The sequence below is a fragment of the Armigeres subalbatus genome, chromosome 3 (assembly GCF_024139115.2).
Source record: "Armigeres subalbatus isolate Guangzhou_Male chromosome 3, GZ_Asu_2, whole genome shotgun sequence".
Taxonomy (NCBI): domain Eukaryota; kingdom Metazoa; phylum Arthropoda; class Insecta; order Diptera; family Culicidae; genus Armigeres; species Armigeres subalbatus.
The window spans coordinates 368,503,870-368,517,623 of record NC_085141.1 but is presented as its reverse complement, the minus strand read 5'-3'; the positions used below and the strand labels follow the sequence as shown (position 1 = coordinate 368,517,623).

General features: G+C 42.5%; 1 protein-coding gene across 1 annotated transcript; it reads left to right on the top strand.

The window, feature by feature from the left end:
* The first annotated feature begins 926 nt into the window (after positions 1-926).
* Positions 927-2,363, top strand: LOC134223545 (uncharacterized). Its single transcript, XM_062702720.1, has 2 exons — positions 927-2,164; positions 2,247-2,363. The coding sequence occupies exons 1-2, from the start codon at positions 1,255-1,257 to the stop codon at positions 2,249-2,251; spliced, it is 915 nt and encodes a 304-aa protein (XP_062558704.1). The 5' UTR covers positions 927-1,254; the 3' UTR covers positions 2,252-2,363.
* The last annotated feature ends 11,391 nt before the right edge of the window (positions 2,364-13,754 follow it).

The following is a 13,754-nucleotide window of genomic DNA, read 5'->3' as shown; positions in this document are numbered from 1 at the left end:
GATTCCGTACCAGCAGAACCGCTATTCCGAGAATCAGTCACTGATCCCGGTTCTTTGGGTGGACCATTCTCAATGCTGGAACTTTCTATGTCTCTTCTTTCATCAAACAATTCTTCTCCGAGATGCGATAATATCAAATTCAATCTTCTTAAAAACCTCCCAGATATCGCTAAAAGACGATTACTTGACCTGTACAACTGTTTCATGGAGTACAACATTGTGCCCCCAGAATGGCGACAGGTCAAAGTAATAGCTATTCAAAAGCCTGGGAAACCAGTGTCTGATCACAATTCATACCGACCGATTGCCATGCTATCGTGCATGAGGAAATTATTGGAGAAAATGATCCTTTCAAGAATTGACCATTGGGTCGAGCAAAATGCATTACTGTCAAACACTCAATTCGGTTTTCGAAAAGGTAAAGGAACAAATGACTGTCTAGCGTTGCTTTCTTCAGATATACAGCTGGCCTATGCGCACAAGGAGCAACTGGCTTCAGTTTTCTTGGATATTAAGGGCGCTTTTGATTCTGTTTCCATAGAAGTACTGTCGGAAAATTTGCACAGTAGTGGATTACCCGTTATTTTGAATAATTTCTTGTACAATTTGTTGTCAGTAAAACATATGAACTTTACTCTCGGCACTCTGACAACTTCCAGAAATAGCTACATGGGCCTTCCCAAGGTTCATGTTTAAGTCCCTTGCTTTACAATTTCTATGTTAAAGATATTGACAATTGTTTGGAAGGACAATGCACGCTTAGACAACTTGCAGATGATGCCGTGATCTCCCTAAGAGGTTCATGTGCAAATGTCCTGCAAAGACCATTGCAAAATTCCTAAATAACCTGACTGTTTGGGCCAGACATTTAGGAATCGAGTTCTCTCCGCAAAACCTCAATTGGTAGTGTTTACTAAGAAGCGGTACCCAGCTCAACTGAAACTAAAGCTGTTGAAAGATGACATAAACCAATCTTTATCTTCTAAATACCTTGGGGTCTGGTTTGATTCCAAGTGTACCTGGAAAACCCATATTGATTATTTGTTAGAGAAATGCCGAAAAAGGATCCATTTTCTCCGTTCTATCTCTGGAACTTGGTGGGGCGCTCACCCGGAAGACCTCATCAAACTATATAAAACGACTATTCTCTCTGTTTTAGAGTATGGCTCTTTCTGCTTCCTCTCAGCAGCTGATTGCCACCTGATCAAATTGGAACGAATTCAATATCGTTGTTTGCGTATTGCCCTTGGCTGTATGCATTCAACGCATAACATGAGCCTGGAGGTGCTTGCTGGAGTCACTCCTTTAAAGCACCGTTACTGGGAGCTCTCACTTAGAATACTGATCAAATGTGGAACAAGTAACACACTTGTATTAGAAAACTTCGATAATATGCTTGAACTGGCTCATCGTTCAAGATATCTGCGAGTCTATCTCAACTACATATCGTCAGATCTCTGTCTTCCATGTTATAATCCACCTCGAGTTTACTTCGTCAACGACAGTTCCTCAATTGAATACGATCTGTCCATGAAACACGCTATTCAAGGAATACCAGATCATCTTCGACAATCATCTATCCCTTCCATTTTTTCTGAAAAATATGAACATGTCAATTGCAATAACAGATATTTCACTGATGGTTCTCGCATTAACGGATCCACTGGCTTCGGTGTTTTCAACGTAAGTTCAACCACCTTCCGAAAACTTCAGGAACCGTGTTCGGTTTATGTTGCTGAGCTGGCAGCAATTAATTTCGCTTTGGGGATAATTTCCAATCAGCCCGTAGACCATTATTTCATCTTCTCGGATAGTCTTAGTTCTATCGAGGCACTCCGGTCGATGAAACCTGTTAAGCACGCATCTTACTTTCTTACAACTATAAGAGAGCAGATGCGTGATTTGGTCGAAAGATCATTCAAGATTACCTTTGTATGGGTCCCATCCCATTGCCTAATCTATGGCAATGAGAAGGCGGACTCGCTAGCAAAGGTGGGCGCACAGGAAGGTGAAGTTTATGATAGACAAATCTCGAATAACGAGTTTTTCCCATTAGTCCGTCAGAGTACTCTTCAAAATTGGCAAATGATTTGGTCACACAATGAACTTGGACGGTGGCTATTTTCCATAGTTCCTAAAGTTTCTGCGCGAGCGTGGTTCAGAGGTGAGGACTTAAGTCGAGGCTTCATTCGCACGATGTCGAGGCTTATGTCCAATCACTATTCACTAAACACACATCTCTACAGAATAAACCTGGTCGAGAGCAACCTATGTAGGTGCGGAGCCGGTTACGATGACATCGATCACGTAGTTTGGTATTGCTCGGAAAATGACGCCTCCAGAGAGCAACTATTGGATACCCTTGTGGCCCGAGGTAAAACAACCCTTCCGGGATATAAGAGGTGTTTTGGGAGATCGCGATGTGATATATATGCAGGCCATCTATGTTTTCCTTTGTTTGGCTGACATCAAAGTTTAATGCCTATATTCTTCTCTTTCTCAGTTTTTTCTTGTCCGATTCTGTTTCTCTGTATCATGTACCCCGAAGCTCTGGCCATCCGGAAGATGCTCCCTGACGAACCAAAATCGAGCACGACGCCACGCAAAATCGTTTTCAACGTTCAACGTCAAACGCCCGGATGAGCAGCTGAAATAACCTAAACCCAAATCCCTACCCCGTCCGTCCTGTATTAAGTTTTTTGACCTTGAGTCGCCACGAGTATTATGGTCTATGTCCCAACTAACTGTTAAGATAAGATGATATACCATGTAAAAATATCATACTTGAGAATTGCGGCTCCGCAAAGTGTCACACACGACTGAGCCTACCAAATAAATGAACTGGTAAAAAAAAAAAAAAAAAGAACGAGTAGCTCTAGTGATACATAGAAGATGTACCCAATATTCGAATTAGTATCGTCTCGTTCTTTGTTTTGTTCTGTCAATCGAGTTCATATTCGTGTACTAATGGGCGCCTACTATTCGAACGCCGATTGCTTCGATTTAGAAATTCAAATCTCATTCAAATAATTCATGCTTTCATTTCGTATCTCCGATTATTATTTTAACACAATCCGCTACTACTACAGACTCATGTGCACTAAAGCCGCCAAGTGAATAAATATCAAACTAAATTTATTTCAACAAAATCAGAACTCACTTATTCTCGGCAGTCTCCCAGACGCATTTTATGGTATTCCAATCAATTTTCATCGGTCTTCCTAACGCGCTTTGTGATTTTCCAAACCACAATCCGTTTTCCAGCGGTCCACCAGACGCGCTTTGTGATTTTCTAAACCACAATCCATTTTCCAGCAGTCGTCCCGACGCGCTTTGTGATTTTCTAAGCCACAATCCGTTTTCCAGCGGTCTTCCAGACGCGCTTTGTGATTTTCTAAACCACAATCCGTTTTCCAGCGGTCTTCCAGACGCGCTTTGTGATTTTCTAAACCACAATCCGTTTACCAGCGGTCTTCCAGATGCGCTTTGTGATTTCCTGAACCATAATCCGTTTTCCAGCGTTCGTCCCGACGCACTTTGTGATTTTCTAAACCACAATTCGTTTTCCAGCGGTCTTCCAGACGTGCTTTGTGATTTTCTGAACCACAATCCGTTTTCCAGCGGTCTTCCAGACGCGCTTTGTGATTTTCTAAACCACAATCCGTTTTCCAGCGGTCTTCCAGACGCGCTTTGTGATTTTCCGACCCACAATCCGTTTCCCAACGGTCTTCCAGACGCGTTTAGTGATTTTCCAAACCACAATCCGTTTTCCAGTGGTCTTCCAGACGCGCTTTGTGATTTTCTAAACCACAATCCGTTTTTCAGCGGTCTTCCAGACGCGCTTTGTGATTTTCCAAACCACAATCCGTTTTCCAGCGGTCTTCCAGACGCGCTTTGTGATTTTCTAAACCACAATCCGTTTTCCAGCGGTCGTCCCGACGCGCTTTGTGATTTTCCAAACCACAATCCGATTTTCAGCGGTTTTCCAGGCACGCTTTGTGGTTTTCCAGATCATGATCCATTTTCCAGCGTTCGTCCCGACGCATTTTGTGATTTTCTAAACCATAATTCGTTTTTCAGCAGTCTTTCAGACGCGCTTTGTGATTTTCTTAACCACAATCCGTTTTCCAGCGGTCTTCCAGATGCGCTTTGTGATTTTCTAAACCACAATCCGTTTTCCAGCGGTCGTCCCGACGCGCTTTGTGATTTTCCAAATCACAATCCGTTTTCAAGCGATCATCCCGACGCGCTTTGTGATTTTCTAAACCACAATCCATTTTCCAGCGGTCTTCCAGACGCGCTTTGTGATTTTTTAAACCACAATCCATTTTCCAGCGGTCTTCCAGACGCGCTTTGTGATTTTCTAAACCACAATCCGTTTTCCAGCGGTCGTGCAGACGCGCTTTGTGATTTTCTAAACCACAATCCATTTTCCAGCAGTCGTCCCGACACGCTTTGTGATTTTCCAAAACACAATCCGTTTTCCAGCGGTCTTCCCGACGCGCTTTGTGATTTTTCAAACCCCAATCCGTTTTCCAGCGGTCTTCCAGACGCGCTTTGTGATTTTCTGGACCACAATCCGTTTTCCAGCGGTCTTCCAGACGCGCTTTGTAATTTTCCAAAACACAATCCGTTTTCGAGCGGTCTTCCAGACGCGTTTTGTGATTTTCTAAGCCACAATCCGTTTTCCAGCGATCTTCCAGACGCGCTTTGTGATTTTCTAAATCAAAATCCGTTTTCCAGCGGTCTTCCAGACGCGCTTTGTGATTTTCCAAACCACAATCCGTTTTCCAGCGGTCGTCCAGACGCGCTTTGTGATTTTCTTAACCACAATCCATTTTCCAGCAGTCGTCCCGACGCGCTTTGTGATTTTCCAAACCACAATCCGTTTTGCAGCGGTCTTCCAGACGCGTTTTGTGGTTTTCTAAACCACAATCCGTTTTCTAGCAGTCTTTGTGATTTTCTAAACCACAATTCGTTTTTCAGCGGTCTTCCAGACGCGCTTTGTGATTTTCTAAACCACAATCCGTTTTCCAGCGGTCGTCCCGACGCGCTTTGTGATTTTCTAAACCACAATTCGTTTTTCAGCGGTCTTCCAGATGCGCTTTGTGATTTTCTAAACCACAATCCGTTTTCCAGCGGTCGTCCCGACGCGCTTTGTGATTTTCCAAATCACAATCCGTTTTCCAGCGGTCTTCCAGATGCGCTTTGTGGTTTTCCAAACCACAATCCATTTTCCAGCGTTCGTCCCGACGCACTTTGTGATTTTCTAAACCACAATTCGTTTTTCAGCAGTCTTTCAGACGCGCTTTGTGATTTTCCGACCCACAATCCGTTTTTCAGCGTTCTTCCAGAGGCGCTTTGTGATTTTCTAAACCACAATCCGTTTTCAAGCGGTCTTCCCGACGCGCTTTGTGATTTTCTAAACCACATTCCATTTTCCAGCGGTCTTCCAGACGCGCTTTGTGATTTTCCAAACCACAATCCGTTTTCCAGCGGTCTTCCAGACGCGCTTTGTGATTTTCTTAACCACAATCCATTTTCCAGCGGTCATCCCGACGCGCTTTGTGATTTTCTAAACCACAATCCGTTTTCCAGCGGTCTTCCAGACGCTTTTGTGAATTTCTAAAACACAATCCATTTTTCAGCGGTCGTCCCGACGAGCTTTGTGATTTTCTAAATCAAAATCCGTTTTCCAGCGGTCTTCCAGACGCGCTTTGCGATTTTCCAAACCACAATCCGTTTTCCAGCGGTCGTCCAGACGCGCTTTGTGATTTTCTTAACCACAATCCATTTTCCAGCAGTCGTCTCGACGCGCTTTGTGATTTTCCAAAACACAATCCGTTTTCAAGCGGTCTTCCCGACGCGCTTTGTGATTTTCTAAACCACAATCCGTTTTCCAGCGGTCTTCCAGACGCGCTTTGTGATTTTCCAAACCACAATCACAACAACTCACTTTTTGACATCAACGTCAGGATCCAAAAAATAACCTGGCAGGATCGCCAAAATGTGTGACCCCAAATGGCCGGAGCGAAATGCGATGACAGCAGCTCTCCGTGATTGCGTGTGTACGCCGCGGAGATCTGACAAGAAGAGCTGCTCACCAATTGACACGATAGGATATTAATGTTCAATCACACACTGAAAGTAACTTACTCAAACCCCACAGAATTCTTCTGGGGTCGCAACGGGAATCCTTCGCTACGAGGATTCTTTTGGGATCGCAACGAGAATTTTCTGGAATCACGACGGGAATCCTTTCGGGCTCGCGACGGGAATAATCTCGGGATCGCGACTGGCACCCTTTTGGAATCGCGACGGGCATTTTCCCGGGATCGCCTAGCGAATTCTTTCGCGAACGCGACAGGAATCTGTTCGCAACAGGAATCGGGATCGTAACAGAAATGCATTCGGATCGCAGCGAGAATTCTTTAGTGATCGTTTCAATAGCGCGACGAAGCTTCGCAACGGAAATCCTTTTGGAATCGCAACGGGAATCTCTTTGGAATCACGACTAGAATACTTTCGGAATAGTAACGGATTTTTTTTTCGGAATAGTGACGATCCTTTCAGGATTTCAACAGGAATTCTTTATGGAGCGGGAATCCTTTCGAGATCGTTAAAGGAATGCTGCGACGACGAAGCTGCTTTCGGGATCGCGTCTGTAATACTTACTGAATTGTAACGGACATTTTTCTGGGATCGCCTAGCGAATACTTTCTGGAGCGCAACGGGAATCTTGTCGGGATTGCGACGGAATTACTTTCTAGGTCGCGTCTAGAATCCTTTCGGAGTCGTAACGAGCATTATTTCTGGAGCGCGACGGGAATCCTTTCGGGATCGCGACATGAATTCTTTCGAGATCACAACGGAAATCCTGTCAGAAGCGTGAAGGACATACTTTCAAGATAGCGACGAAACTCCCTTTGAGATCGGGTCGGGAATGCTTTTGGGATTTTGATAAGAATACCACAGACAAACAGACGTAACACTTCTTATTTTAACATCGTTCACGTGTTTAACGGTTGATTTGAAATACATCTGTGCTACGCGATTGTGCCAAGAGAGGCGCTAGTGCTCAATCGCTTTGACATTTGATTAGTGTATATGCTGCTGAATGTTTTCTGCGTTGATGACGATGATGATGATGATTGATATAGATGTATGCGTTAGGAACTAACGTCAAATGGGAAATAATCATGGCCGACTGTGTTTCTCGTGATTCTGATAACAGATGGCAGTAGTGTTTTCTGGAAAGCGAATGACGATAATTTTTCGAACAGTTTGTATGAAGAGTTACGTCTGTTTGTCTGTGGAAATACTTTCAAGATCGCAACGGGAATCTTTTCGATCCTTTCTGGGTCGCGGCGAGAATCCTTTAGTGATCACGACGGGAATTATTTCGGGAGCGCGACGGAAATCCTTTCGGAATCGCAGCAGGAGTCTCTGGCACACTTTCGGAATAGTGAAGCAATTTTTTTTCAGAATCGCGACTGAAATCCTTTCGATATCGTTAAAGAATTTTTTTCGGAAAAAGACAGAAATTCTTTCGGGTCAAGATGGAAATCCTGTCGGGATCGCGACAAGAATCTTGTCCGGATCACGACACAGGAACGACGGTCATTTTTTTTCCGAGATCGCCAAGCGAATTCTTTCTGGAGGGCAACGGGGATCGCGACGGGAATCTGTTCGGGAGCGCGACGGAAATACTTTCAAGATCGCGACGAAACTCCTTTTGAGATCGCAACGGAAATCCTTTCAGAATCGCAACTGGAAAGAGCTGAGCATAATGGATACGATTGCGTGCGTTTAGACAGTTTTTCTAAAGCAAAACTGTCAAAACGCACGCAAACGCATCCATTATGCTCACCCCTCGGGATTGCGACTGGATGGACTTTCGTGCCTGTTGTTCAACATTGTGCTAGAAGGTGTCATGCGGAGAGCCGGCCGGGTACGATTTTCAACAGATTCAGTCAATTTATTTGTTTCGCTGATGACAAGGACGCTGGACATTTGCTAAGGCGGTAGAACTGTACACCAGCCATCTCACTTCTTATGTCCTGATTTCCAGTTAACGCAAGTGAAAAATAGAACATCTACTAAATGTACTATCGGCATGACATGAAAGAGGAGAGTTCATACTTTCACGTAGTGTGTATTTCAGAGATACTGTATTATTATAAAACAATATTTTTTCACAGAGACAACGTGTCTCATTTGTCGTTTGTCACTTTCGTGACGCACTTAAGAAGAAGGTGTTTGTGCCTAGAAAAAACTAAAGGGCGGTGTGCCTGGAGAAACGAAGGGCGAGGTGATGGAACAGCTGTGTCGTTCACAAGAATCACGCAAGTTCTATCAGAAGCTCAACGCATCCCGCGAAGACTTCATCCCGCGAGTGGGGATGGTATAAGGATAGGATCACCTTGACTGACGAACATGTGGTGATCGAATGGTGCAAGAGCGCTGAAACGAGAGGCAACAAAAATTGGACTGGTGGAGAATGCCTTGAAGACAAAGTACTTGCTAGCAGGTAGAACCAAGCGCGACAGGGCCCGCTTGGGAAGCAGTGTTACGATAGACGGGGATACGGTGTGCATGGAGACGGTATGTGGTGGCGAAGGATGAGCCACGGACTCGCCCAACTCTACGGCAAACAGAAGGTTGCTGAATCGGGAAGGGTATGATGGGCAGGGCATGTTGCAATAATGCCGGACAGCAATCCGCCAAGATGGCGTTCCTGGCAGGTACAAGAAGGCTTGGAGCGCATCGAGCGAGGTAGGTTAACAAGGTACTGAGCTTGACGAGCATGGAGCGCAACCGAGGATGGAGAGATGTATCTCAAATCGTGTATTATGACATCAAATTTTTGATTCAGTGTTTCTCTGATGCAAGCTAAATAAAACAATATAATAATAAACCGATAGTAAAAATCTGTAGTCCTCACGCTTTGGATTTGATTTACTTTATTTTGAAAGTAATAATAGGGAGATTATATTATATAGATCGCCAATCACAAAGGGATACTTACATTAAGTTACAAAATAAGATGTGGACTAACCTAGACGTACTTATAACAAATATGTATTTTCTGTTCAACTGAAATTGAAATAACACAGTATGAAGCCTTGTACACGATCAGATCAAGAGATAAATTTAATAAAATAGCAGATAAATTTTCGCACGGCACGATTTGACAGCTCAAAAACTTATATTAATGTCAAATGGATAACAATCAGGTTCCATTCTCATGTTTTGCGAGTTTTTTTTGTGCGTAGTTAATTAAGAAAAGTCCCCCCAATGGTTACGAATTTTAATTGAGGTTTGGAAAAAGTACTTGTTATCGTTACAAAGTGTTGATCGTTCATGCGTTTATTCCAACCGATATAACACGTGTTAAATCATGTTGTTCACAACCTGTCCCACAGCTTCGCCCCCTAAGATATTCCACCAAAGTGCCACTTAGACGTCATTCAAATCAGGTGAGAAAGCTGTTTTCATTTCACCGAGTGGGTATTCTCCGAAGGGCACAACAGTGGGGAAAATGATTCACAATTACCATTCGTTGACAACATTCCGCCGAGTTCTAATGATGGTCGTTAATCAATTTAGTAAATCACCGATCCCACTCCCGTGCGCAATCGAATCGAATTGACAGCAGCAGCAGCAGCCAGAGCGGCCCCATCATCAGTCAGCCGATTAATCGGTGGCAGCGTGCGCGACAAATGTGTGTCATTTCGTAAATGGCAACGGCAGTAGGCTTGGCACCAGCACCAGCACCAGTGACAGAGCGAACAGGCGGACAAACAAACCGAACGAAAGCCTTCTCAGCCGTAAGCTGACTGGGCTCGAGAAAAAAAACGCAACAATAATCGAGCACCCAACGAATCAACCAAGGTCAATCCAAGCACAAAGTCATCAGGTACCTGAAGCCAGCAGCGGTAATTAAAGGTGCATTTCCTTTCCATCTGGTAGGCCTTCCCTGACGGGGTGCCAACCATGGTTGGCAGTTGATTATTACCGTGCTGATAAAGGAATTTCTATGACTGGGAAATATGAAAAAAATCGAATAGATGGATACTGATTTGGTATTTACCTACAAAATTACCTACCCAACCAAAACAGCAATTTGTAAAAAAAAACCCAGATTAATCCACCTAGCGGCGATGGTGCCTTTCTCGTTTATTTCGAATTAGTATATGAGTTAGTTATATGAAAAAAAGTATTTTGGCCATAACTTCTAAGCCCATAGTCCGATCGGGTCAATTTTCAATAGGAAACAATGGGACAGGATTCTGCGTCGAATGCAACCTGTTGCCAGCAAATCCGTCAAGGGTAAGTGCCTGAAAAATGGGCTAGACTTTTCCACTCGTTGTTGTCTAAACAAAAAGTATTTTGACCATAACTTCTGAGCCCATAGTCCGATCCAGCCAATTTTCAATAGGAAACAATGGGACAAGATTCTGCGTCGAATGCAACTTGTTGCAAGCAAATCCGTTAAGGGTAAGTTCCTGAAAAGTGGGCTAGACTTTTTGCAAACTTTTGCGCACATACACACACATACACACACACACACACATACACACACACAGACATCACCTCGATTCATCGAGCTGAGTCGATCGGTATATAACACTATGGGTCTCCGAGCCTCCTATAAAAGTTTGTTTTTGAGCGAACATATAGCCTTTACGTATACTTTGTATACGAGAAAGGCAAAAAACAGATTTATCTATCTAGCGGCACTGATCCCACAGTCCGATCTGGCTAATTTTCAAAAAGAAACATTGGAAAACGATTCCCCTACGAATGCATTTTGTTGCAAGCAAATCGGTTTAAAATAATATATATACTAGGGTGGCTCAAATTAGTATGGGAAAAACTTTTTTCAATTTTTTTGATGGGCCGCCCTCTTATTCGGTTCTATTTGATGCCCTGATGCTCTGGACAAAATTTCAGCCAAATCGGCCAACGTTTGGGCGGTGCTAAACTCGTTGGAAGTTTATATGGTAAAATGTATGCAGAAACATCCAAAAACAGTAAATTGCAGCTGGACTACACAACTTACGATGAAGAACTATGGTACTCATTCAGATCTTGTAGAATTAAATACAGAATGTTATGCTGAAAACCGCGAGAAGATTAGAGTTTGCCCGGCTAAGTTATTAGCATTTCTCTGAAGTGGGGTTTGAGCAAATTTCGTTTCTTTTACCTTTGAAAAGAAATAAATTCACCCCTACAACACTACAGTAAAGTGCTAATAACTTTGCGTAATAAACTCTAATCTTCTCGCGGTTTTCAGCATAACATTTTGTATTTAATTCTACAAGAACTGAATGAGTATCATGGTTCTTGATCGTAAATTGTGCCTTCCAACTGCAAATCACTGTTTTTGGATGTTTCTGCATACATTTTTCCATAGAAACTTCCAACGAGTTTAGCACCGCCCAAACGATGACCGATTTGGCTGAAATTTTGTCCAGAGCATCAGGGCATCAAATAGAACCGAATAAGAGGGCGGCCCATCAAAAAATTTGAAAAAGTGTTTTTTGAGCCACCCTAATATATACACACGCACATACACACACAGCCATCAGAAATCATTACAAATCGTCGAGCTGATTCGATGTAGGTCTCCGGGTCTTCTATCACAAATTCGTCTTTAGAGTGAATATATAGCCTTTTCGTTCGAATAGGTAATAATTAATGATTGCGTATAAAAAAATTAAATGAAGCAATTTCTACACAAGACTCCTTCTTACAAATATATTTTTTGGAAAATATTTTTAGATTTTATTCCTTTATTGTGTTTCTAAGGTAAATTCCCCATCAATTTAAAAAAAAATCAAATCTTATCTGTATATGTTTTTATTGAGAGCATTTTATTTTCATTTGCGACACATTTTCATTTTGTATTTTATCAAAGCGTTATTCCAAATATCGATCTGCTACATTTAAATTGGGCCAGAATAGGTCTCTGTTCTAAGTGTAAATCTTCTTCAGTGCGCCTAGCCCTCAGCCACTGGCGGAGTTAAGCTGGAGCACGCACTATGGGAAATCAGGTGACCGAAAATCAAAAGACGACTTTCTCTGATTTGTAATTTAAGATGCACTACTAAAAGCTAATACTTGAGATCATTAAATCCCAGAATATCAGCACTCTAAGCCATTGGTTATCGAGATATGGGCACCAGAACCAACCACTTTTTTGAATTTTTGAAAACCAATGTATTCAAGACAAAATTTTCAAAACGACTTATCTGCTTTTGTAAACAAAGATTAAAACGACGATTTGACGAATCTGGTAGCTCTTCCACGCAAACCAACACCATCAATAGGTAGGTGAAGGTTTCCGCTACCTGTTGGTGGTGTTGGTTTGCGTGGGAGAGCCATCGGATTCGTCAAATCGTCGTTTGAATCTTTGTTTACAAAAGCAGATAAGTCGTTTTGAAAATTTTGACTTGTATTGCTCAATTGACAATATCTTCTGCTACAGTAGTACAGAGTTTAAAGCTGCGAGGCGGCAATGTCCCAGTGGGGGATCTAATGCCAATGAAGAAGAAGAAGATAACTTACGAGATGTCGTAGGCTTTGTGATATTTTGTTACCAGGGGCTGTGTCTTACGACATGATTAGACGCCGGCTCAAAAAGTGAAGAAAACCCAACTAAGGGGTTTTCAGGAGTCATTTCGAGCTAAGAGCGACCAGTGAGTTAGCTAGACATAAACCCTATGAATTTCACTGTCAGGAGTATATTGGAGGCCGCGGCTGCTCTAAAACATCATGTTTTTTGTGGAAGTCCTGAAACGACATCTGGTGGCCTCTGGTAAAATAACACAAGAGCACCTGCGGCCTCGTACGATGCGTTCCACAATCGTCTGCGACGAGTGGTCCAGCTCAAGGACAAAAAAGATGAACTTTACCCATGAACTATCAAAAAGTGATATGTTTTATTGTGAAATCGAATGAAATTTAAATGAAATAGTTTTGTTTTGATCAATTTGTTCGTTTATTCTAATGAAGCACTTCAATAGCCGGACCCTTTAAACTTATAAAGGTAAAAATTCTAGGAGTTCGAAAAAAGAAACTTACCTTACCTTATCAAGAATATTTACCATCATATAGGGGCAGAGATAGGGACACTTATATATCGACATTACTCGCATGAATGCGATTTCTCCAGTGTCTTCTGGACATATCTAATCAAATAGTTTTTAAAAGGTATGTAAGATATTAGGGAATGAATGTCTGAAAGGAAAACAGCTTATACAGAAAAGGCTTCATGATAGCTTCGGCGTCAAGGCAAGGTGGAGCAAGATCAAGTACAACTGGGAACATAAGACAACGAGTATTTTCGTAGCCAAATCTGTTGAATAAAATATAAGATGTCAACGAAGAACTAACTAATACACCAGATCTGCGATAAACTGCTAAGAACTAATAAACCTTAAAAAGTTAGACAGTAATTGCAAAGCAACTTCCTGGTTATGTTTGCAGCTGTATGAATGGTACGTATGTATAAAATTCCTGCTACGGTGCATAATGTCCTTGTCCATGATGGGGATAAAATAATTCTTTAACCAGCACCTCTTGGAATATTGGAAAATTTACATTGGGCGGGAATAGGGTAGTCTAACCGGTAGTACCGAAACCGGTTATACCGGTATTACCGGCCAATTTTGGGTACCGAAAATACCGGTATTAGAGACGGAAAATACCGGTATTTTCGGTTTTTAAAATTTTGCTGTCAGTATAAA

What these genes read in the sequence shown, in the direction of transcription:
- LOC134223545 (XM_062702720.1), top strand. Translation starts at nt 1,255, where the DNA reads ATGCATTCAACGCATAACATGAGCCTGGAGGTGCTTGCTGGAGTCACT.